This window comes from Cyprinus carpio, chromosome B15 (assembly GCF_018340385.1).
Source record: "Cyprinus carpio isolate SPL01 chromosome B15, ASM1834038v1, whole genome shotgun sequence".
NCBI lineage: Eukaryota > Metazoa > Chordata > Actinopteri > Cypriniformes > Cyprinidae > Cyprinus > Cyprinus carpio.
Genome location: NC_056611.1, coordinates 17,358,185 through 17,381,532, shown reverse-complemented (window position 1 = coordinate 17,381,532; position 23,348 = coordinate 17,358,185). Strand labels below are relative to the sequence as shown.

The window sequence follows — 23,348 nt, the reverse complement described above, 5'->3', positions numbered from 1 at the left end:
ATTAATATAAATATAACTACCTTTTAGTGTTAATTTTGTTAATGAAAACTATAACAAAAAATGTTCATTGAGCTTTTTCCCATGACTAAAACCAGATGATGACTATCAATAAACAATAATAATTAAAAATTATACAAAAATCTCTTATCTTTGTCCAAAAAATGGAGACAAAATATTATAGTAGACTGCTGTACATGCCTCTATACTGTACGAGCTTTCATGTATGCGAATGTCTGGTTATCAGGAGTTCAAATCCCCAAATCAGAGCGTGTTTTGCTTAATTTTTGCAATCTGGCAACCATGCGCACACACTCACTCACATTCGCTCTTCATTACGGAAGCCCGACAATGATCTAAAACACAGACAAAAAAGTAAGCTGCTGTTTAGCGATCTCCATGTGAGATGTGCGGCTTAAATGAAAGTGTCATTCAAGTGTCGTTCTGTCATGAGAACTCAACTATTTTGTTTGTGATTGCATTTACTCAACCACTGTTGTTTTAATAGAGAAACATTATTGCAATTTGGAATTACTGGAATTGCTGTTAGGAATTTTACAGTTATAATATTTTTGCTTGTTTTGACCAGTTTTCATAATGTAGACAAAAAGAGTGTATACCGTTGAAGTCAAAAGTCTACACCCCCCTTTCAGAATCTAGAAAATTATTTTACCAAAATAAGAGGGATCATACAAAATGCATGTTATTGTTTATTTAGTACTGACCTGAATAAGACTCACACTGAGGATAACTGAGGGACTCATATGCAACTATTACAGAAGGTTCAAACGCTCCCCATGTTCCCCAGAAGACAAAATAAGTAAAATTCACCCTGAACTTCAAATTCAAAACGTTTTTACCCCCAGCTCTTAAAGCATGGTTTTTCCTTCTAGCGCATCAGTGAGCTTATAATAAACAGTGAGCTTCTGTAATAGTTGTATATGAGTCCCTCAGTTGTCCTCAGTGTGAAAAGATGGCTCTCAAAATCATACAGTCATTATTGGAAAGGGTTCAAATACACAAAAATGCTGGAAAACCAAAGAATTTGTGGGACCTGAAGGATTTTTCTGAAAAACAGCAGGCAGGTTAAAGAGATACTCCACCCCAAAATGAAAATTTTGTCATTAATCACTTTATTCAACAATTCCTTTGTCAATGGTCTCCTCTGTGTCTCTCCATCCTTGTGGCGCGGATGACACAGAAGAGCATACACAGCATACGGTGATATGGAGAGACATAGAGGAGACCGCTGACAAAGGAATTATTTAATAAATTTGTTATTTTTGTTTTCTTTGCTTACAAAAAGTGTTCCCAAAAAAAAAAAAAAAAAAAAAAAAAAAAACAGCTGTGGACATTCAGGTAACAACACGGTATTAAGAATCGAGGGGATGTAAACTTTTGAACGGGGTCATTTTTATAAATTCAGCTATTATTTTCTCTTGTGGACAATATGTAGACTTCTTTTATGTGAAATATCTTACTAAATACTAAAAAAAAAAAAAAAAAAAAAATACCAAAACATGCATTTTGTATGATCCCTCTTATTTTGGTAAAATAATTAACATTTTGCAGATTCTAAAAGGGGGATGTAAACTTTTGACCTAAACTGTATCTAAGTCTATGATATTAATTTATAAATTAAATAGCATATCATAAATCACACTAGATGAGGTAACATAAACCATGTGCATGAGTTCCATTCTGTTGGTTTGTGCTTATTGGTGTGAGTGCAATACCTAAAATGTAAAAATGAATCAGTTTAACTATTAGATAGCATGACAAAAATGTGAGTTTTCATTGACTAAAACAAGACTAAAATGCTCAGACATTTAGTCGACTAAAACCTGACTAAACAAAAAAACTGACAATTTTGTCTAAATAAGATAATAACTAAAAAGTACATTTTGACACAGGACTAAGACTAATTTATGTCTGACAAAATTAATACTACTACTTTTAATATTACCTGATAAAAATATTTGAATTTTCTGCAGGCATACATTAGTCTGTGGGGGTGATTCTACATGGAATAAAATCCGTTACGAAGCCACAAGAGACTCCAGAGATTGGCCTTTAGTCCACAGCCATTTGTTTAAAATGGACTCTGGACAGAGGCAGCAAATTAACACAGGACTTTCCTGAGATAAAGGTGGATAAGCCCCAGTTACTTCTGGATGAAAAGCTGTACAATGTTGGCACTGGGAAAAGCCAGTCAAACAGCAGAGACTAAACCTTCATTTGTATTGTCAACATTTCCAGAGAGACTTATAGAGGATGAAGCCTTCTCAAATAAAGGAGAGAAATTAGTTCCTTTGTTTTTGCAGAGTTCTTCTTTAATTAGAAAGTTAAATATTGGTCTGGGTTCTGGCTCTGTGCCTGGGGGGATGAGACAGCCTTGATTTATTACCAGCCTGCTAAAGGCTGTGACTCTCTGAGGTGCACGCAACCACCATACAGTGCTCTGCAGCCAAGCCAACTGTAAACCCAAAGCAAAATGCAGGAGAAAATGAGAGAAACCATCATAAACAAATCAACAGCTCATGGTCAATCAGGACTACATTTCATTTAAATTGATTCAAATACTGATGCGTCTCTAGAAAATGCATGCAACCACCATACAGAGAATATGAGATTTACAAAGACATCCAACAAATCTGTATGTTTTGCATTGCACTTCCAATAGTGATTCCATTAGAAATTGATTAAATAAAGTCCAGAAACAACAAAAACAGGAAGGTTGCCCAATAGCAGGTATTCTCAGAATTTATGTACGGGGCCATAATTAATAGCATTCAATTATTTCTAATAATTACCGGCATAATTAAATGCAACTAACTATGAATCCAACAATATATTATGGTAGGTAGTGTCAGGATTCTGGACTGTCTTTGTTGTGTTTTGCTCCCCATGTGCTCTGTGACCTAGTGTTCCCGTGTGTTTGATTGTTCATTGTTTCCTGGTGTGGTTCATAATTAGTTCACCCTCCTCTTCTGTCTGCCCCTCGTTATCTGCCGTATTTAATTTCTAGCCTGTGCCATTCTCCCTGGTCTGGTATTGAATGATCATCTTGTGCTACAAGTGTTCTTGTCAGCCCTGTGTATCCCGTGTTGGAAGGATTAAAGTTTGTGTTTACTGTGAAATCTTCTGCGTCTTGTCGTTCCACGCTCCTCAGTGTAGTACAATAGTGACAGGTAGTTAATTCTATAAAATATATACACTGTTACATCACTGTTCTCAAACATATGCACAATTTATATACACTTTTTATATTAATTGGTTAAAGAACAACAGTGCTAGATGGTGTTCAGTGAGTCTTTCTGCTGGTTACATGGTTATTGTGAGTCATTTGGACCATTTATTCAACCGATTTGTTCAAAAATTATATATATGAATGAAACAAGTGCCTGAGTGAGTCATTGAATTATTAACTTAACCATTTAGTTCAAACACACAAATTCATTTAAGAACGAAAAACCTCTATTCCATGCAGCTCAGAATGTTCAATGATTCAGTTGGCCAGGTTTTACTATCCTTGTGGGGTCATTCGTTCCTCACAATGTAGCATAAACAAGTACACACATGCGCACAAACACACTTTTGTAAAGGCTGAGGCAGGAAGGTAAATACATCCTACTTAAATCATGTCGGTCTTGCACAGCTGTGCACTACAACTCCAGTAGAGGGCTTTAGCACTCATGGGAATCCTGAACTTCGTCTGGCTCTGATATATCCAGCGTTCCCTGCTGTGCAGTTAAGTCTATGAAAGACTGTGTGCAGGTGTGCCAGCTGTCACCTGTGCACCTCCCCACCCCCTTCCTCCGATTCATGGCCCGGCACATTCAGCGTGAGAAACCCTCCCTGCTAAATGAATTCATCAGCCTTCATTACGCCCCACGTTCTCAGGTAATTGGGAGTGTGCCGTACATTGATGAATGATTATGGAGGAGTGGGTGCATATTCATTATCGGGCTAAAATATTCTTACAGACCCATAATGAGCCTCCAGCAGTGGCCCGGGCCCTGGTATTACAGCACCAATGATTTAAGTGCAACCAAAGGGCTCTGCAGGACACCTACACAGAAATATGGACCTGTGGTGGGTCAATGATTGCTTGTAAGAAGATGCATGCAAGAATGTAAGGACAGAAGCTAAATATTAAAAGTGTGTGCACTAGTGCTAGAAGATTTGTTATTAGTCTCTCTCTCTTAGGCTCTCTGGGCTGAACAGCTGTGGTTGGCTCCCTCCTCACTCATTTTCCTTCCCTATATGTCTCACTTGATGTGCCTGGCTGATAATGTCCCATATGTCCTTTGATAAATTTGGTCATTTGAAAATGATAAGGGTGGGGAATGCATGGGCTTCGCAGCAGTTCAGAATGACTCCAAATACACCATGATTAGTACACCCATGTTCCTCTGCTGCTCAATCAATGGTCCTATGTACACCTGATATTAAGATTCTCATGTTATGAAATCAAAAGAAAAAACAATATACAGACGGCCATTATTAGGGAATATTTATTTTTCCAATTTCCGAGGCTATGACAATGTTCACATTATATGTTCAAGCTAATTATGAGTCCCTCATTGCTTCAATAACCAGTAAACAAAAAAACATTTGTAGTTTAGGCATAGACTATGGCTTAAAAATAATATTAAAATTAAAAAACTACAAATACTAACCTTATAAACATAAAAAAAAAAAAAAAAAAACAAAAAAAAAATATTACTTTCAATATTACAAGTTGTACACTACTAATCAAATGTTTGAGGTGATTTGTTTTTAGGTTTTTGAATATATATGTATGTACTATATGTATGTATGTTTAAAAGAACAGCATTTATAAAAAAAAAAAAATATATATATATATATATATTTTTTTTTTTGTGTGTATACGTTTTCTATTGTTCTTATAAAAGTTAAACTTTTGATTAATTTAACGCACCCCTGCTCAAATTAAATCAAATTGTTAATATTTTTGAATGTTAGTGCATGCTAGGAGTGATTAATTGCACAAAACTGTGCACTATATTCATCAATTTGCAAATAATTTTGAATTGTACTAACTTTATTTCAGATGTGAATGCTTCACATGATCTGTCATGATGCACGATGACATCAGAATTACTGAAGTGCATGTATATGAATCAACATTTTGGATCCCTTTTTTACCAGTATTTAGTGTCGTCCTACCTTGTTTTAATCCAAAACAGATGTTAATATCAGGTATAAACAAGGCAGATATCTACATCAGCAAATATCCACCAGTACATCTGTCTCAAGACATCTGGACTTCATGTAGAAACACGTGCCCTCATCCTCACCAGCAGGAATAACTCACCATCTCCCTCCATTACCTCCACTACAAAATAAATGGAAAATTAATTATGTTGACTGCATCTCCAGCAAAACATCCAGTATGTCATTTATTACACAGCCGCACAATGTAGCACTGCAGCCGGGACACTTGCAATGAGAGAGAGACAGAAAACATGACAAATGCGAAATGAACCATATGCAAATGAGTGAATCTTAATTAAAGCAGCCAAATTATTGAATGCATGAATAATCTATCTGGGTCTGACACAGCCGGGCCTCATGTTCCGCACCTCACCTGACGGCACAATCACACTCAACACTTGTTTCCCTGCTCACATAATTGATTTCACATTCATAAAAACATCCAATAAAATAATTGTTGTTCTGTTGAGTTCATTATTAACCTTTGTGCAATGTGCATCCCACTTCTGCGTCCTCTTTATGCACAACATGCCCCTTCATCTGCCCTCTATTTTCAACTCCCCATTTGCCACTCTCTTTCAGAGCAGACTCTCAAACTCTGTGCCAAAACCTAGCTAGCTGCTTACTGCCTAGCTAGGCATCCTAACTCACTCTCATATTGTTTTGAAGCATCAGCAGCAACTCAATACACCACACAAATAGCTTGACTTAGTGTTAACATGCTAACAGTATAAAATGCAAAAAGGCACAAAAATATAAATAATAGTAATAATTTTAATGTTAAATTATAGCTACTGCTCAAAGGGTTGGGGTCAGTAAGATTTTTTTTAAAACGTTAATGCATTTAAATAAATAGGGGTGCAATCAATTGATCAAAAGTGACTGTAAAGACATTTATAATATTACAAAAAAAAAAAAAAATCACATAAATGCTGTTCTTTTGAACTTCATATTCACAAAAGTTTCCACAAAAAACGTTAACAGAACAAACATTTTAAACATTGATAATAATAAGAGATGTCTCTTGAGCACCAAGAATATTAAGCATATCATATTGGAATGATTTCTGAAGGATCATGTGACATTGGCTACTAAAATTAATCTTTACACGAATAAGTTACATTTTTAAAACAGTGGAAACAAATGGAAAACAGTTTTTTTTTTACGTTGTAATAATATTTTTCAGTTTTACCAAATAAATACAACCTTTATGAGTTTATAAGCCATCTTGGGTTAGGTTGTGAGCTTGCCACAAAGCATTCTGGGAGTGCATTCTCTGTGTGAAATGTACATATGATGCTACATACACATATTTTTGGTTAAAATTAGGTGTCCTAAGATGTCAAATAATTAAGTTGCCTACTGGCACAGCTTTTGCATTGATGATGCCTTAAAATGCCACCTCTAGGCATCTCAACAGGTTTTGGAACAGAGTATTTTTCCCTGTGAGAGGAGAGAGAGTTGATCTAGCTGGCATCTCCAAGCAGTTCAAGTCTTTCCCCCCATGAGGATCTGCAGAGAAAATAACTCTCTCTCGCTTGCCATCTTTCAATCTCCCCACCAGCGTAGTTTGACTGCATTTGGCAGAGAGAGTGCAAACCGAGTAAACCTGATGCGATGCTAACCGCAATTTACAGATACACTCAACCTCTCCCATGACCCCTCAATTAAATTCAGCATAAAGCTAGGCAACAGCTATCTTGTCTTTGAGAACTTGGCTGACAGCAGGAGCCACTAAGGAAGCGCCATGCCACCCTGATCACAGTAATTATTGATACAATGCAGAGAAATTCAGCTTGTTTTTGGCATAATTCTCAAAGAGTTTAGAGTAAATTTGAAAGAAAGCTGGGCTGTTGTGATAGTGCTTTAAAAATGTATGCTCTGGGAGATCTTCAGAAAAGCCAATCGAGATCTTTGAGTTCTAGGCCATCGCAGTTCAACAGAAATCTCACAAAATGCCCAGAGCGATATGACGGGTGTTTCATTTGGACAGTGAGAGCAGAATGGAGCCGAATCGGTCAGTGGGGAGCAGATGACGCAAAGCACCAGAATTTGTAACTGCGGTGCAATCTCAGCCACATCAAGGACAAACCCAGCAGAAAGGCAGCCCCATGGTGATACGAGTTTGAGTCTGTAGAGAACTAAAGTTAGAGACTGATGGGTATGAAGGGATTGTGCTGAAAGGTCTTGATGAAGCCACAGTGGATTTGAACCACACTTATCTCAGTGTGAGTAAAGGATGCAGCAGAAGTATCAGTTGCATTCTCTAGTGATGATACATTAAAAGCTCAGTTATGTCCACTGAAAATCTCTGGAGAGGTCAAACACAGAGATTTTGGGAGAATATAAGTAAGTTTTGGTCATCTTGCCCACATACATGATATATAACTAGAGCTGTCATTTGATCAAAAATGTGTTAGAATTAATTATTACTGTTATTATTTACTGAGAATAGCCACCCAGTTAAAGATATTATATTACTGTGGGTTAAATCCCATTAAATTCAATTAATTTGGCATCTGTATAGCAGGATAAAATGTTTTCAGTCATTACAGAGAGAATATAATAGAGTTGCACGATTTAAGGAAAAAATCTTATTACAATTTTTTTAAATAAAAATTGCAAATTAAGCCTCAGGTGCTGTGTGTGTAGGGCTGCAAAATTTGACAAAAAACATGTAATTATATATATCATTATAATACTACCAATAATATCACTAAAATATTATTAATTTAAATAAGAAATATTACCATTGTAATATTTCATTATAAAAATAAGTATTAAAATATTTTACAGAACAACTGTAAAATTACAATACTAATATTTATCGCTGTCCTAATTTCTTAATTTTCAAACATTTACATTTAGCAGACACTTTTATCCAAAGTGACTTACAGTACATTCAGGATATACAATTTTTTACCAGTATGTGTGTTCCCTGGGAATTGAACCCATGACCTTTTGCACTGCTAACACAATGCTCTACAACTGAGCCACAGGAGCACTACATTCATTACATCAAGCTTTTATTTTGGCAGAAACTGCAGGAAGCCCTTAAAGCTTCTCTTTTAGTTGACAAAAGCCAGTATATAAGTGCTTTTTATTATATAATTTCATTAACTAAAGCAAGATGGTTGGCACATTTTCCATTTTAAAATCCATGTTATATGTGACCCAAAGTCAGACTATATGAGTTTGTGTGGAGCAGGATTTACTGTGAATTGAGCCACAGATAAGCACAGATAAGCTGCTTGCATGTAAATTAACACAGTGTCACGCTTCACTCTGAAACATGCAGCATATACATTTTTTAAAATTAAATTGCAACCTTTGTGATTTGATAATCGCTCTAAGGTGACCGTGATTTCAGTTTTGTTTTAATTAATCATGCAGCCTAACAATATAATGCAATTTATTTCCCCATGATATAAGATGGTCATCATAGAGGAAAATAAATCAAAGTCCTGGGGGACAGATCCAGAACTCTCTCAAAACTGTGAGGACTATGTAAGGTTTCTGTGGTATAATGTGTGAAGATGCCATTCACTTTGACGTACACTTGGATGTCTAGCATGATCCTCTTGTCTTCTTCAACATGGATCCCCCAGATGCAGTCCTGACCCTTATCATACGCCTCAGGCCAGTTTGGAGACAACACCACCCCAGCTGAATCTGTGATCTCTCCACTGCAAACCGCTGCAATGCAGCCAAAGTGTGAGAGAGAGAGAGAAAAAAAAAGAGGTCAGAAAGAAATGCAAACAAGCACATATGTATCCAAAATGTTTTTTTTTTGTCTTTTAAAAAAGACCTTTATGAACAAAATATGAACAAAAGTCTTTATCAATTATTGTAATGTAATTATATATTAATTATATAAATATATAAATACATAAATTAATAAACAAAAATAAATAAATAAATAAATAAATAAATGAAAACAAATAAAATTAATGTTATCAGTGTTACTTTAGTTATTAAACAGTATGTAATTTTATTTTTTATTTTATTATATTTTTATTGTAAGTTTCAATGATTATTTTTATGCCTTTGTCATTTTTATTATTTTTGTATTTTTATATTTCTAATTAGATATTTATTTTTATTTAAGTTTTAGAAAACTAAACAAAACAAAACAAAAAACAAAACAACCTAACAATAACAACATGGTTATACAAAAGCAACAAATTTTCAATAGTTCTGGCATTTTGTATCCCAATTTGTTGCATAGGTGACCCCCAGCTCTGGATCAGAGGTCAAGCTCTGGATTAATCCAACTGGGGTATAAGTGGAAAATTCTGTCTGGATTAATAAACAACTTGAGGCTTCCTGTTTTCATTTTTCCCTTTTTCACACCACTACACTGGCTTAGCTGGTTGTAAGCACATTTTCAAATGGAAAAGCTGTTGTCTTGACCCTCTGCTGGTGCCAGTACGATTAAATCCTTTCAATCCAAACCCTATTGTGAGGCTAGAGAAATGTACTTGAGCAACGGGTCAGATAAGATGCCACTGTGTGTGTGTAGGTGGGGGTGGAATCGGGGCTTTATGAGTGAGGTATTTTCTCACATACCTTGGCTCTGTGCACCTGCTACTAGCCTTCATGGCTTAATGCTTTTAGGGCTGCTTTAGGCGCGTGACTGTGGCTAAGAGTGTCTGAAACCCATCCAGGTGACACAGGATGTAGTGGATTACATAGAAAAGGCACTAAAAGGATGTGAGAGGTTTGTGCTGTACCTGCACATGCTGCCTGTAGAAAAGATGGCCGCCGAGTGACATGACTTGTCTTAAAGGGACTTTGATTATACACAAAAACACACAAATGTATAACCTACACAATTACCCTCACGTGTGAACAGAGGAGAGAATTCGAACAGTCGAATGTGTTATTTATTTGCACATGCACATTGCATGTTGTGTTATTTTAGCACCTGATTCATTAAGCAAATTAGCTAAATCAATGCGTTTGGATACATGCTAGTTATGATGCTGTTTTTTATTTATTTATAATTTTTTTTTGCTTAGTTGGAACAGCAGCTATGCTAACTTTTCTCTATTTCCTTAGGGATTGGCATCCCGTGGTAACTAGGAATCACATAAGATTCAGCCTGGATCTAAATAAATATTAAAATTTTTACTTTATTTAAATATTTTTAATATTCAAATACTATTATATTAATATTAATATAAACATATTTATTATACATATAATAAAAAATATATATTTTTATAAAATAAAAAATCTTTAATGCAAATTGCACTTACTTTTATGAATAAGGTGCATTTTATATAAAGAATATGTACATCTAAATAAAAATATGATTACTGAAATAAAAAGAAAGTCATCATGAAATTAAAATTCACTTTATCTATTTTCTAAAAATACATTACTGATTTAATTGTGTATATGATTTATTTATTTATATTAAAATGTTTACCCCGTAATGTAATTTTGATGTTCCAGCAAAATGACAGAATTCTTTCTGGCACGTCACAAAGCAGATGAAAAGATCTGTCGCTACTTCCATTTCATCACAATTTAAAGAAAATAAAAGTGTGCTGATATTTGCTGATACATTTAGTGCCCAAAGAAACCTATTTGGAGGTGCTTATTAAATAAAATGCTAAATTTATGCTAAAATGTGACCCTGGACCACAAAAGTCATAAGGGTCAGTTTTTTTTAAAGAAAATAAATCAGCTTTCCATTATTGTATGGTGTGTTAGGATAGGACAATATTTGGCCAAGAAACAACTATTTGAAAATCTGAGGGTGTAAAAAAAATCTAAATAAAATTGCCTTTAAAGTTGTTCAAATGAAGTGCATAGCATTGCATATTACTAATCAAAAATTAAGTTTTTATATATTTAGGTAGGAAATTTACAAAATATTTTAATGGAACATGATCTTTACTTAATATCCCTTATGATTTTTGGCATAAAAGATAAATCGATAATTTTGACCCATACAATGTATTATTAGCTATTGCTACAAATATACCCGTGCTACTTAAGACTGGTTTTGTGGTCCAGGGTCACAAATATGGTTATATTTTAGTACATTTTCTAACAAATTTTGATGAACAACTGCAGTCATGAACAAGACAAAGAAGAAAAAAAAACTCAATAAATAATAAAATAAAATAAAAATAATTATAATATTCAGCCTTTTTAGCATTGTTGTTGTTGCTTTTATTAAATTAATTAATATTACTGTTATTAATAACAATAATAATATTCTAAGTATATTTTTTACTTTATTTAAATATATAAAATTAAAATATTATTATATAAATATTAATATAAATATATTTAATATAAAAAAATATTATTATTACAATTAAATATTAGCAAATTCAACCAAGAGTGCACATATTAGGGTTGCGTGCCATTGTATTTGAAATGAGATTACAAAAAGGAGGCAGAATTGTAATTCGAGTTTGAATGCAATTTTAAAGGAAGAAGAATTAAAATGAACTGAAGACAGAGACAAACATGTTGATTTGACAAAGTTTTGAAAATGTTTACAAAGCCTTGAAACGGGAAAGTTTTTAAGTCTTACGGATAGATTCACATTCACTCTTATGAACTGAAAGGCAGCCACTTCTTCAATTCTGTATTTGGTTCAACCCTGGTACATATACATATGCAAGCATTCACACGCACCTCTGCAGGCGGGCTCAGTCTCATTCCATTGAGGGTTGCTGGGATCCATGCACTCGATGATAACAGAGCCCTGCTCCAGGGTGTATCCGGGGTCACAGGTGAACTCCGCGACCGTGCCCACAGCGTAGGTGCTGTCAGTGGTGGTGAAGTTGCCGTACTTGACAAATGGCTCGTAGCAGTGCCCTGCTGCAAAAGCTGAGAGGACACACCATAAATCACCTGCTCCGAAACGCACATCAGAGTCCAAACACTATCACCAAGCATCTGATTTCAGAAGAGCTTAACAAACACAGACAACCAGTTCGCTCGGCTCAGCCATTACCTGCTTCACAAAATAATTTCGTCTGAAAGGACAGTGCAGAATCCGAATTTAAAAGCGTTTTTAGATGGCAGTCTAAAATAATTTGTCTGCTAAAACAATGTGCAGCGTTTTACTTTCCCACCAATCATAATCTTCCTGGATGCAAACCCAAGGTTTCAGGTTGCCCTTGGAAAGAGATTGTTAGTTAATCATCCTTAGCCAGACTTGCAAGGCCACTTACGAGTGTAAAAGGAAGAGAGACGGCCCGACAATGTGAATAAATGTGAAACGTGAATGAACAAACTCACTCAGGGAAACAACAAACTGTCACGCCTGGCTGAACCATTATTGGTTGTTGTGCTCATCTGAGAATGTAGAATAGAGATTAGAGCGAGAGGAGGAGAGTTAAGATGAGGATGTTCAGACTATGGATAAACAGTGGCTTTGATATCCCTCCGGGTCCGGCCTCATTCAAGCGTGAGCTAGATTAGACTACCCACATTCAGCTTTACGTTCAGCCTCAGTCTCTGTTTAATAAACACAGGCGATTCTGCCAATTACAGCAAACTGTTTTCACCCCCTTCCCCAGACACATTTGCATTATTCATCTTTGGCTTCATCTGACTCTGTTCTCTAAAAGAAGTAGAAATTAGTCATTTTAATCATCAGTTGATTCTTGCTCTCTTATAAGCATAGAAACAATCATTATATGAGATGATGGTATCAACATAAAAGTCAGATTTATATGGAAATAAGAGTAATATGTTCCAGACGGTGCATAATTTATGTGCATTTTATGTTATTGCTATGAGAGAAGTCCCAATAGGAAGGAAAAAAACATAGATGAAATCTCTTAAATGCCAAGGCAGCAATTAGATTAAATGGTAAGAAAGATTTTTCAACTGAGAAAAGAGAGTTTTTAAAGAGATCTCCAACAATATCTCAAACTTTTGTTCAATGTTCAAAGACACAAAAGTTATGTATTTAAATATGAACTCAAACATTACTCATCAAATACCTTCAAAACTAAATTACAACAGGGATACTTCTAAAACAAAGAAAACATAACTATACTAAAGCCAAAGCATGGAATTTTAATTAATTTGATAAAATTATTAACTCTGTTTTCTGAATCTTGGCATAAATTAGCTTAAAAAAAATTTTTGTCGCAGGACCGATAATAGTCAAAGTGGCCCAATTCCAATTTTAACTCAATTGTGACAAAATTCACAGATACTATGTTTTACCTCATCATGATGGTATGCTATCCAAACATTACAGTTTTGTAATTTTACTATATGTCAGAAAAATGTCTAATTTTAGGACAAAGTTGATTCTTAAATGAAACATAAAGCAAAACTCCATTAAGACTCTATGAATTCAATATGAAGGTATGAATACACTTTTATAACTTTTAATCAGCTAGTATACATTAAATTGACCAAAGTGACAGTAAAACTGTTTGTTACAAAATATTTCTATTTCAAATAAATGCTGTTTTTATGAACTTTCTATTCTTCAAAGAAATCCTGAAAATTGTACTGCATATCACATATAAGAATGATTTCTGAAAGATTATGGGACACTAAAGACTAGAGTATAATTCAGCTTTGCATAAATTACACTTTAAAATATCTTAAAATAGAAAACATTTATTTTAAATTGTATAATTTCACATTATTGCAGTTTTTATTGTATTTTGATTAAATAAATGCAGCCTTGGTGATCAAAATAATAATAGTATATAAAATATATATAAAACATTTGATCAGTAGCATTTAAGGTATGAAAGAGAAACTTTAGCTATAAAAGTTTCTCTGAGTCAAACTGACAGTCATAGAAAACATGGTCATTACACTAAAAGAGAAATGAATCTCTAAAAATGATTGTAATGCTCTGAAAATAATTTATTTCAGCAAATACGAACCAATAAAACTATTCTGTTCAACTGCAATTACTACAGCACGGGCTGATCTAGCCTGAATAATACGTTTTTTTATAACGCTATTTGAGCAAAAGTAACAACATTTATGACACAGTTGTTGTCAGATTTCTTTGGTGATTTCAAATATGAAATTTAATCGTAAGCTTAGTGAACCCTTTTGGAGAATTTGATGTTTCTCCATTCAAAGAGATAAGAGTTGCACTTGGATGCCCGAGAGCCGTTTCAAAGATAGCCACCGAGTTACATGACTTGTCTTAAAAGGACTTTGGTATTCTGCATTTGGCCTCTCAACAACCACAGAGTTCCAGATCAATGCTTTTGCTAGTCTACTGAAATTGATAAAAACAGATCCATTTTGTTTGTGATGGCAGACAAAGGAGAATGGCACTTCAATCTGAAAGACTATTAAAACCTGAACAGCCTGGCTGGTGTGAAATTCAGAGAAACGTCTGGAGCGTGAGAAGACAAGCAGAATTGCCGTGAAGGCACATTAGTATATTGTAGATAGCATAATCGGATTGTGGCATGGTAAATGAGATTAGATTGATCTCGCCGGATAATGACTGTGAGGTCCTGAGGTGTGCCTGACATCCTTGTGAACAAATGCAACTGCACATGTTCGACTGACCTGTCAGAGTGAATAGGAATGCAATTTCTGTAAAAAAAAAAAAAAAAAAAAAAAGGCTCTGGGTTTCCAGTTAAAACTCATTTTAATGACCTTGTCGGGTTGCATTTGCCCGCTCCATTCGATTTCCATTTGATTTAATCTGAATAAATCTCATTTGAGCCAGGAATCTAAAGAGTGTTTAGCAAGGCACATGGGAGAACAGTTCTTTGGTGTGAATCGAAGCAACAAGGGGAATGTGCCGGAAGGTACGCTCTTTGTCTACATCACAGCCCTCAGGCTCTGTAGAGGACAAGTGTTCTTCAAACGACGTTTGAACTTGGTAACCGTCGTCGTGTATGGCCCGGCTCAGAGACAAACCAGTGGAGGATGGATTAGAAAAGATGCTGGCTGCTATCAAGTCCTCATTATTACGACATCCTGTTAAGCTGGAATCCAACTATTTTCTCATTCACTTTCAAAAATACCTTCCGCACAGGCTGTGTGTGTTTACATATGCTTTAAAAGGTTAATTTACCCAAAAATTTAAATTATGTCATTAATTACTCACTCTCAAGTTGTTCCAAACCTGAAAGATCTTCGTTCATCTTTGGAACAAAAATTAAGATATTTTTGATGAAATCCGAGAGCTTTCTGACCCTGCACAGGCAGCAATGCAACTACCACGTTCAAGGCCCAGAAAGGTAGTAAGGACATTGTTAAAATAGTCCATGTGACATCAGTGGTTCAACCGTAATTTTATGAAGAATTGAATTTCTTCTCTTCCATTATTCCAGACTTCGAAGGCTGACACAGAAGAAACAGAAGACACAGATTGCTCTCTATGCATGGTCAGAAAGCTCTCGGATTTCATAAAAAAAACTTAATTTGTGTTCCGAATAAAGCAGAACAAAGGTTTTACAGGTTTGGAATGACATGAGGATGAGTAATTAATGACAGAATTCAAATTTTTGGGTGAACTATCCCTTTAACTCTTACGAACATGTGTGTGTTTTTGTCTCAAGTCTTACAAACTGGTCAGTGGAGGAGATACATTTGCTAAATATTTCCTAAAAAAGCTCTTCTGAAATACATGGCTTTCTGTTTGGATTTGTCATCATGGCACTTATGACCATGAACAGTTTTGTTTGAATACTCGTAATGCAGATGTAAATGAATATATCAATGTGACTGCAACATTGGATTGTATTCATTCTGACTGCTGAAAATTTGTTGTAAATTCTTGTTGGTCCATACCTTCATATCTGATGGCTACTCCCGTGTTGGTGCCGAAACCATCCGTCGTAAACTCCACAAAGAGAGGTCTGGCAGAACTAACGATTCCCTCGTTAGGAAGATATTCCACCTCGTACGAGTCGTACAAAATCGGCGAATCAATGTGGTTGCCGTTTTTAATCAGAAACCTGCAGACATAAGGGTTTAGTTCGGTTCAAAACAAGGAATCTCTCAACAGTATCTGTTTGGCAGCAGATGTAACGTTCCCCCGATTTCTAGTACTGTCTTTTGGCAGTTTGCATAATAATTGCCTGATATGATTTTGAATAGCTGAGCAGCAAGTGACCTCATTAAAAGTCCATTTGTTAGCAAAGCCTGCAGAAAAAGCGGATACTGCTAATAAAAATAACTTAATCCTCCTCCTAAGGCCCCGGAGTGGGCTCTAATCGCTCTCTCTGCGCCTCCACGAGGGGATTTGATTATTCTAAATTATTTTAAAGGATAGCAAGTGTCTGATCTCAGAAACTTTCATCCACTTTCACTCACAGCTGTTCCTATCATGCCTTGCTCTCGCCGTAGCAGATAATGCCCTGAAGAGCAGCGCCACATTCGGAGTGTGACGCACTGTGAAGAGACACTCAGAACTTCTTCAACTGTCTCTTTGAACATCAGATGACTAATTAGTGTATAATAGCGAGCACTGAGTGAGTTGACTGGGACTGACCTGTCATCGTCTTCCGCGAGGGCCACCTTCTCGAAGTGCACGTGCAGCCGTTGACCCTCAGGGGCCTCCAGCACCCAGTGGCAGGTCAGGTTGTTGCTGTAGTTGCCAGGGAAACCAGGGGACACAATGCGGCCGAGAGTCGCGTTTTTCACCATTCCACCGCAGGCCACTGTTCAAAGTACAAATGGAAGGAGACAGATGACATTCAGAAGAAAAAAGAGAGCTAGCGGTCGAGAAAGCACTAAGAGCGAACTTTGAGCTGTGGATAACAGGTTTTTCATAGTGCATGACTGTAATGACTAGACCTAAACAATGTAGCAATAATAGTAAGATGGCATAATATGTGAGAGCAAAATGCTTTTATACATCAAAGAGACTTTCAGACAATCCCTTTGTACAAAAATGCCTGCTTACCTTCTGTATAGAAGGTGAAAACCAGTATATTAAATGAGTAGCATTTCTGAATTCAAAGTATTTATAAAACAGTAGGTGAAAAATATCAGGATGACCTACTACTTTGATGGCATGTTAGATATTTTCCATCCTATAAGGCCATGGGAGAACAGTTCAGAATGACAGTAAAACAACACAAGTGATACTATAAGTCGCATAACAATGACAACATGACGGATGTAATATGTGAGTTTTTATTCATACTACACAAGTTATTACTACACTGTAAAAATTATGTTTTGATGTTGTAAATAAAACAAAGATTATTGGAGTTTGTTTTATAGCAAAATACTATTTCTGTTTTTTCTACTTCACATATTTCACATTTAGTTAATTATTCTTTTTTTCAGTGTAGAACATACTTTTTTTTTAACAGTTGCAAAATTCGTTTTTCATCAGTATGCGATTTCAGACATACCTAGTGTTAAGATCTTAAAACACTTAAAAAATGCACTTTGCATTCATGTTGGTTTCATATAGTTCTAAAAACTTTTATAACATTTTCAACAAGTAAAAATGTCATATATTAAGTAAAAAGTAATAACACATTTTCCTTAGACCTTTTCTTACAATATTTTTACTGTATAATTTCATTATGAATAATTAAGTTTGTTTCAATTTTTTTTTTTACATTTTTTATTTATACCTTCATTTTTAGTTTTATTACATAAAATATTAATATAAAATAATAATATATTTATAAAATAATATAAAATACCAATGTTTTATTTTTCAATACAATATACAATAAAACAAAAAAAATAAAATAAAAAATTAAAAAAAAAATATACTTTTTTTTACACCTTGAACTAACCTTGCCTTGTCATAAAAAGTTCAAATTTTCTGTCATTTTAAGAGACTTAGTCACCTTGAGGGTCTTACAGTCTGCAGGGGTCCTCTCTCTATGTACCACAAGACTTTAAAAAAATAAAATAAATGAATAAAGCAGGAAAGCAGAATGAATGAACAAATGAATATTATTTCTTTTTAAGAGTTTCAGGTGTTTTTTTTAACTGTGATATCAGGTCACCCTAAAACCCAAATACATTTTAATTCAGAAATTAAAAACATGCTCATCATAAAATAGGTGCATCTGATTCATATTGTGTATGAATAACTTTATGAATAAATTAATAAATGCAGACAAAAATGGCCACGTTATTTACTCAAGAACCTTTAGACCACAACGATTTAAACAGAGAAGCACAGCAATAATAAACAGATTTTCTTAAAGGCAATGAAAAGAGAGAGAGAGCTTGGAGGAGGAGGACACCTTCTGAGCTTGACGGCTGAAGGTTAGTCAGGCAGACAGAACATAATTAAAGTGGACCCAAAGCCCTGCTCCCTGGCAGCCTGCCCATGCTGATCAGTAATCAGACTCTGACAGTCTGGCCCGGCCCTGCATCAGCATGGCAGGGGCACACTTCTAAAACGGCACGTTTATGCTATTTCACTCTGAATCAATGGCGAGACTGAGAAACCCCAAGTCCTGTAGGCCGTGTCTGGCAGCCGCAGGCTAACTAAACCTCCTCACGATGCATGCTACAGCCATGCCTCCAAAGCACTAAATGAGATCCTTCATCAAAACAGCCCTCCTTCAGGGAGCCCAGCCTTGTTTGCAATCGGAGATGTTGTTCTGTTTGTCATGCAAGAGGGAAGAGTTCCCCAGCTCTGGGATTTAGTTCTCTGAAGAGATCGAGGCGCAAAAAGTCCTTATTTATGCAGAAGAGGCCGGCCTGTCAATCATGCTGTCACACCGGGCTGCCTTGAGGGGGTACGGTTGTTAATATTCACTGCCTTGTAGCACAAACACTTCTGTTACCACCATACCAGCCAAAATCAATGATCAAGCTCCAATTAACTTAAAAGGAGGAGGGAGCAACCGCACCAGAAGTTTCTCCCCTGTCAAGTTAAATCACACCTGTGTGGACTAAATATTTACACAGGCATGAGGTTTGTTTTTGAGCCCAAAGTATAGGGACTGTGTCTAAATGACATGATGTGTTGTGGGTGTATGTTTATGGTGAGATCGGGAAAAAAAACAAAGTATAATTGCTAGTGAGCGAGTCCAGGGCAGCTTCAAAATGATGCAAATCAGCAAGTATGAGGAGGCTGTGTTTATGACTGGCAGATAAAACCAAATATTTTTTGCACATTGCGTCTATATGCAAATGAAGTGAGGTTTATTAAAAGCAGAAGCTACTAGTTCATAGATTTTCTGTACTTGTTAAGATTTGCTTACTAGTGCTACTGCTTCATAATTGAATTTCTCAGGGGCAGAGATCAAATAATGCAGATTTTGGTAATTAACTGTCATTTAGCTGATGCTTTTGTTATAGTGCGCTCAATACAGAGACAATCCCTTTGGAGTGCACTGCAATTAAGAGTCTAGCTGGTGAAAGGGCACATGTGACATGTTAGTTAGTCTCTATTTCAAGTTTACCGCGGCCTGGATGCAACCTGAACCTTTTATATTAGCAGCCCAGATCCATTACTATCAGGCTAAAGGAATCATTTGGGTTCAATACAAGTGAAGCTCAATGGATCGCATTTGGGGAATAATGCTAATTAGCATAGAAAATAATTTCAATGACTCCTTAAATTAAAAAAAAGCAAAAATTTTGGTTAGAATAAGGCACTTAATGGAGGTAAATGAAGTTTAAAGGCAGAAATGAGAGGCTGTTTTTTGTTAAAGCACTTTAATTCTTCACATTAAATCTTTTAGAAAACATACAATTTGAGATGCAAAGTTGTCTAAATTGTCATTTTGCAACTACTAGTCTAGCAATTTGTCACTAGTGTAATCCTGGTGCCTGGTAAAAAAAAACAGGAGACGTGTTTTGATTAGTCTGTTTACGTGACTAGTTTTCATGTTAAACGTATGCTGATCACAGGAACGAGTCAAATTTATGTTCTTCTGCTTATTCAAGATGCTCCACGTAAACCAATAAGTTGTCACCTCCTTTCTTGGTATCTTTGCACAAGCGTTGTACAAAAATTAGCAGGGATTAGAGGTTTTTTATGGCAACAATTGGATATAACTATGAAAAGAAATGTAATTCTATCATACTAGCCCAGGGGTGGCGAATTCCGTTCCTGGAGAGCCACAGCCCTGCAGAGTTCAGCTCCAACCCTAATTAAAACTCACCTGCCTGTAGCTTTCTAGTAACCCTTCACACCTTGATTAGCTTGTTCAGGTGTGTTAGATTAGGGTTGGAGCAAAACTCTGCAGGGCTGCGGCTCTCCAGGACCGACGATCGCCACCTCTGTACTAGCCTCATAATAACATATTTAAAGGAATAGTTCAACCAAATATGAAAATTCTGTCATTAACAACTCACCCTTATATGGTTCCAAACCTGTAAGACCTTTTGTTCATTATCGGAACACAAACAGATCAAGATATTTTTGATTAAATCCAAGAGCTTTCTGACCCTGCATTCACAGAAACACAACTGACACGTTCTAGGTCCAGAAAGGTAGTAAGGGCATCGTTAAAATAGTCCATGTGATATCAATCGTTCAACCTTCATTTTTATGCATCAAGTCATTATTTTTGTTTTCTTTGCATATAAAAATTATTCTCGTAGCTTCATAAAGTTACGGTTGAACCCCTGATGTTACATGGACTATTTTAATGATTTACTTACTACTTTTCTGGGCCTTAAACATGGTAGTTGTGTTGTTGTGCGTTATGTTGCTACCCAGCTATGCAGGGTCGGAAAGCTCTTGGATTTCATCAAAAATATCTTAATTTGTGTTCCGAAGATGAATGAAGGTCTTAAGGGTTTAGAACGACATGAGGGTGAGTAATTAATGACAGAATTTTAATTTTGGGGTGAACTATCCTATGTAAGTGACTAATATGTAAGTATTGTGGCAACGAACAGTGATTTATCAGTTTATTAATCAGTGCTGTTTACGTCTAGTAAGTGCCCTAATATAAAACATTTTTTTTGGATTGAAATAAAATAAAATGCCTTTGGTAAAAATTTTTTAGGGTTTTTGAATGAATGCATGAATATATAGAAAATATCTTGGACTCACCAAGACAGCGCGGCACTTTGCCGCTCCAGTAGGGTGTGGTGGCATTGCGGCATGTGAGGGTGGAGGGACCCTGGAGTTGGTATCCATTGAAGCAGTAGAAATAGGCCTCTCCCCCTGCATGCAGGCTGGTGACAGACACGTCCCCATATGCTGGTCTGTCAGGGAAGTTGCAACTCAACACAAATGCTGTAATAGAGAGAAAACGAATAACTGATTAGGCAAATGATTAAAACTGCAGCACGCCACACCACACTTATTTAAACAAGCGTCTGAAGCTGCTCTAAAACTATCATTAGACCGAGACTAAAGTCTGTGGGGATTATGAATATTGCATTACAGTGACTCCCACTTATTTCAAGAAGACTTATTGTCTTAACAAACTCCATCTGTCTTTCTTTCTCTCAGTTTAATATGGTCTCAGAGGGTCTGTCCCCAATGCATGTCTTCTCTCCATGTCCTCCAGACCACAGCCGACCTTTTCTGTGAGAAAGATGACAAATAAACCTGAACACTGAACATTGTCTGTTTTCACAGCCAGAATGGGCCTGCTGGGATGCGTGGAGACAATCATTAGCTGCCTAAGATGATAGATTAGACTCACATTTGGTCTAATGGTCGCAATAGAGCAAAACCTTCTCTACCTCTGAGACTAGCGCAGATTCTTCATCATTTTTAACTGGACACTCTTTCCATTTTGACATTTACACAAAGTCTGGTCCACATTGCAACTTATTCTGGCCCACTTAGACAAGCTGTCCGAATCCGACCATCTAATGGCATACAAAATGACCAGTGACAATTCAATGACATGTTTCATTTTGTTTCTACGTATCATTTTATTTATTATTTTTTTTTTTAATAAATGATGCTCCAATAATAAGTCTACATTAATAATCTTAACTACAAGTCAGGTCCAAATAAAACTCCCCCAAATGGCCTCTTACATAATCTTTGGTCTTCTGGATAGGGCTATGAAGTGAGGCTTTATTGACCGTTGTCTTGCCTGGCTCTCGGCACTAAACCAGACTGTCAATACTTTCTCAAGCACTGTCCACAAAAGCCTTTTCACCATTTATCACTACTGGCTTGCAACTTTCACCCTTTCAAAATGCCTGAAGAAGGTCTTGGCCCGAAGCATTGCTATTTAAAAAAACATTTGCAAGCTACAACACTGCAAGACTTTTCTATTTTACCTTCTTCCAATGAAAATCAAGAAGCCCTGATGCAGTGTATACAAAAGACATAAAAAACAGATATTTTTCTTTGAAATAAAAGAAATTCAACGCCAGTGTGAATTCAATTGCAAGTCATGTACAGAAAGATGTCTTTTCCTTCATCACAGAAGCTCCGCACAGCCTCCGCAGGAGTCCTCGCAAGGCGGAAAATCCAGGTTAGACTGCAAGTGCCCATCGAGCTAAGAACTGCATTCCCAACACCATTTTTTCATCTCCTCCTACCCATCCTCCTTGGAGAATATTTTTTCAATATATGACAGAAATTTCAGAGTTCATTTCTCCCTGTCTCCATGTGGCTGCGGCAGGCGTATTGTTAGCTGTTGAAATTCAGAGCGGTGTGTGGGTGTTGATTTTGTCACCAATGACAAGACTGAGCCCGAGGCCAGAAAATTTGCACAGGGGCGATAAATTATAACCTTTGACCTGGCTTGGATCCGTGTCAGATCTGCTCTCAAATTCTTTAGCTGACTGCAACAGGCTGAGCATGAATTACAGTATTTTCATCACTAATGGGAGAATTCAATAAACAACTGTATAATCTGGTACCAATATCTGGATAAGTTTTATTAGTTTTAGTAAAAAAACAAAACTAAAATAAAGTGATTTCATCAAACATGATCTGAGCCTGTTTCCACCATGAAAATAACATTTTAAAAAATTAAATTGAATTAAAAATTAAAATGAATTATTTCATTAAATTAATAAGGTTATTGTGACTTCTTCATCTCACAATTTTGACTTTTTTCCCTGAGAATTCTGAGAAAAAAAGTCAGAATTGTGAGATATAAACTCAAAATTCTGACTTTCTGAGTTTATATCTCAAAATATAGACCTTTATTAGAATTGCAAGGTCTGAACTCAAACTTGCAATTCTGAGTTTATATCTTACCACTGTGAGGGAAGCA

The 23,348-nt window shown here is 35.9% G+C and overlaps 1 protein-coding gene across 5 annotated transcripts in view; it reads right to left on the bottom strand.

Moving 5' to 3' along the window:
• Positions 1–23,348, bottom strand: part of LOC109103239 (seizure protein 6-like) — a 173,999-nt gene that overhangs the window by 12,532 nt on the left and 138,119 nt on the right. For all 5 annotated transcript variants that reach the window (XR_006156566.1, XR_006156565.1, XM_042739539.1 and 2 more), the window contains exons 5-9: positions 21,209–21,394; positions 16,709–16,877; positions 16,006–16,172; positions 11,899–12,093; positions 8,796–8,934 (exon numbers count right to left, since the gene is read on the bottom strand). Coding sequence is in view for 3 of the 5 variants with exons in the window: in XM_042739539.1 (XP_042595473.1) it covers positions 8,796–8,934; positions 11,899–12,093; positions 16,006–16,172; positions 16,709–16,877; positions 21,209–21,394 (856 nt within the window). In the remaining 2 variants the exon portion in view is untranslated. The remainder of the gene's footprint in view (positions 1–8,795; positions 8,935–11,898; positions 12,094–16,005; positions 16,173–16,708; positions 16,878–21,208; positions 21,395–23,348) is intronic.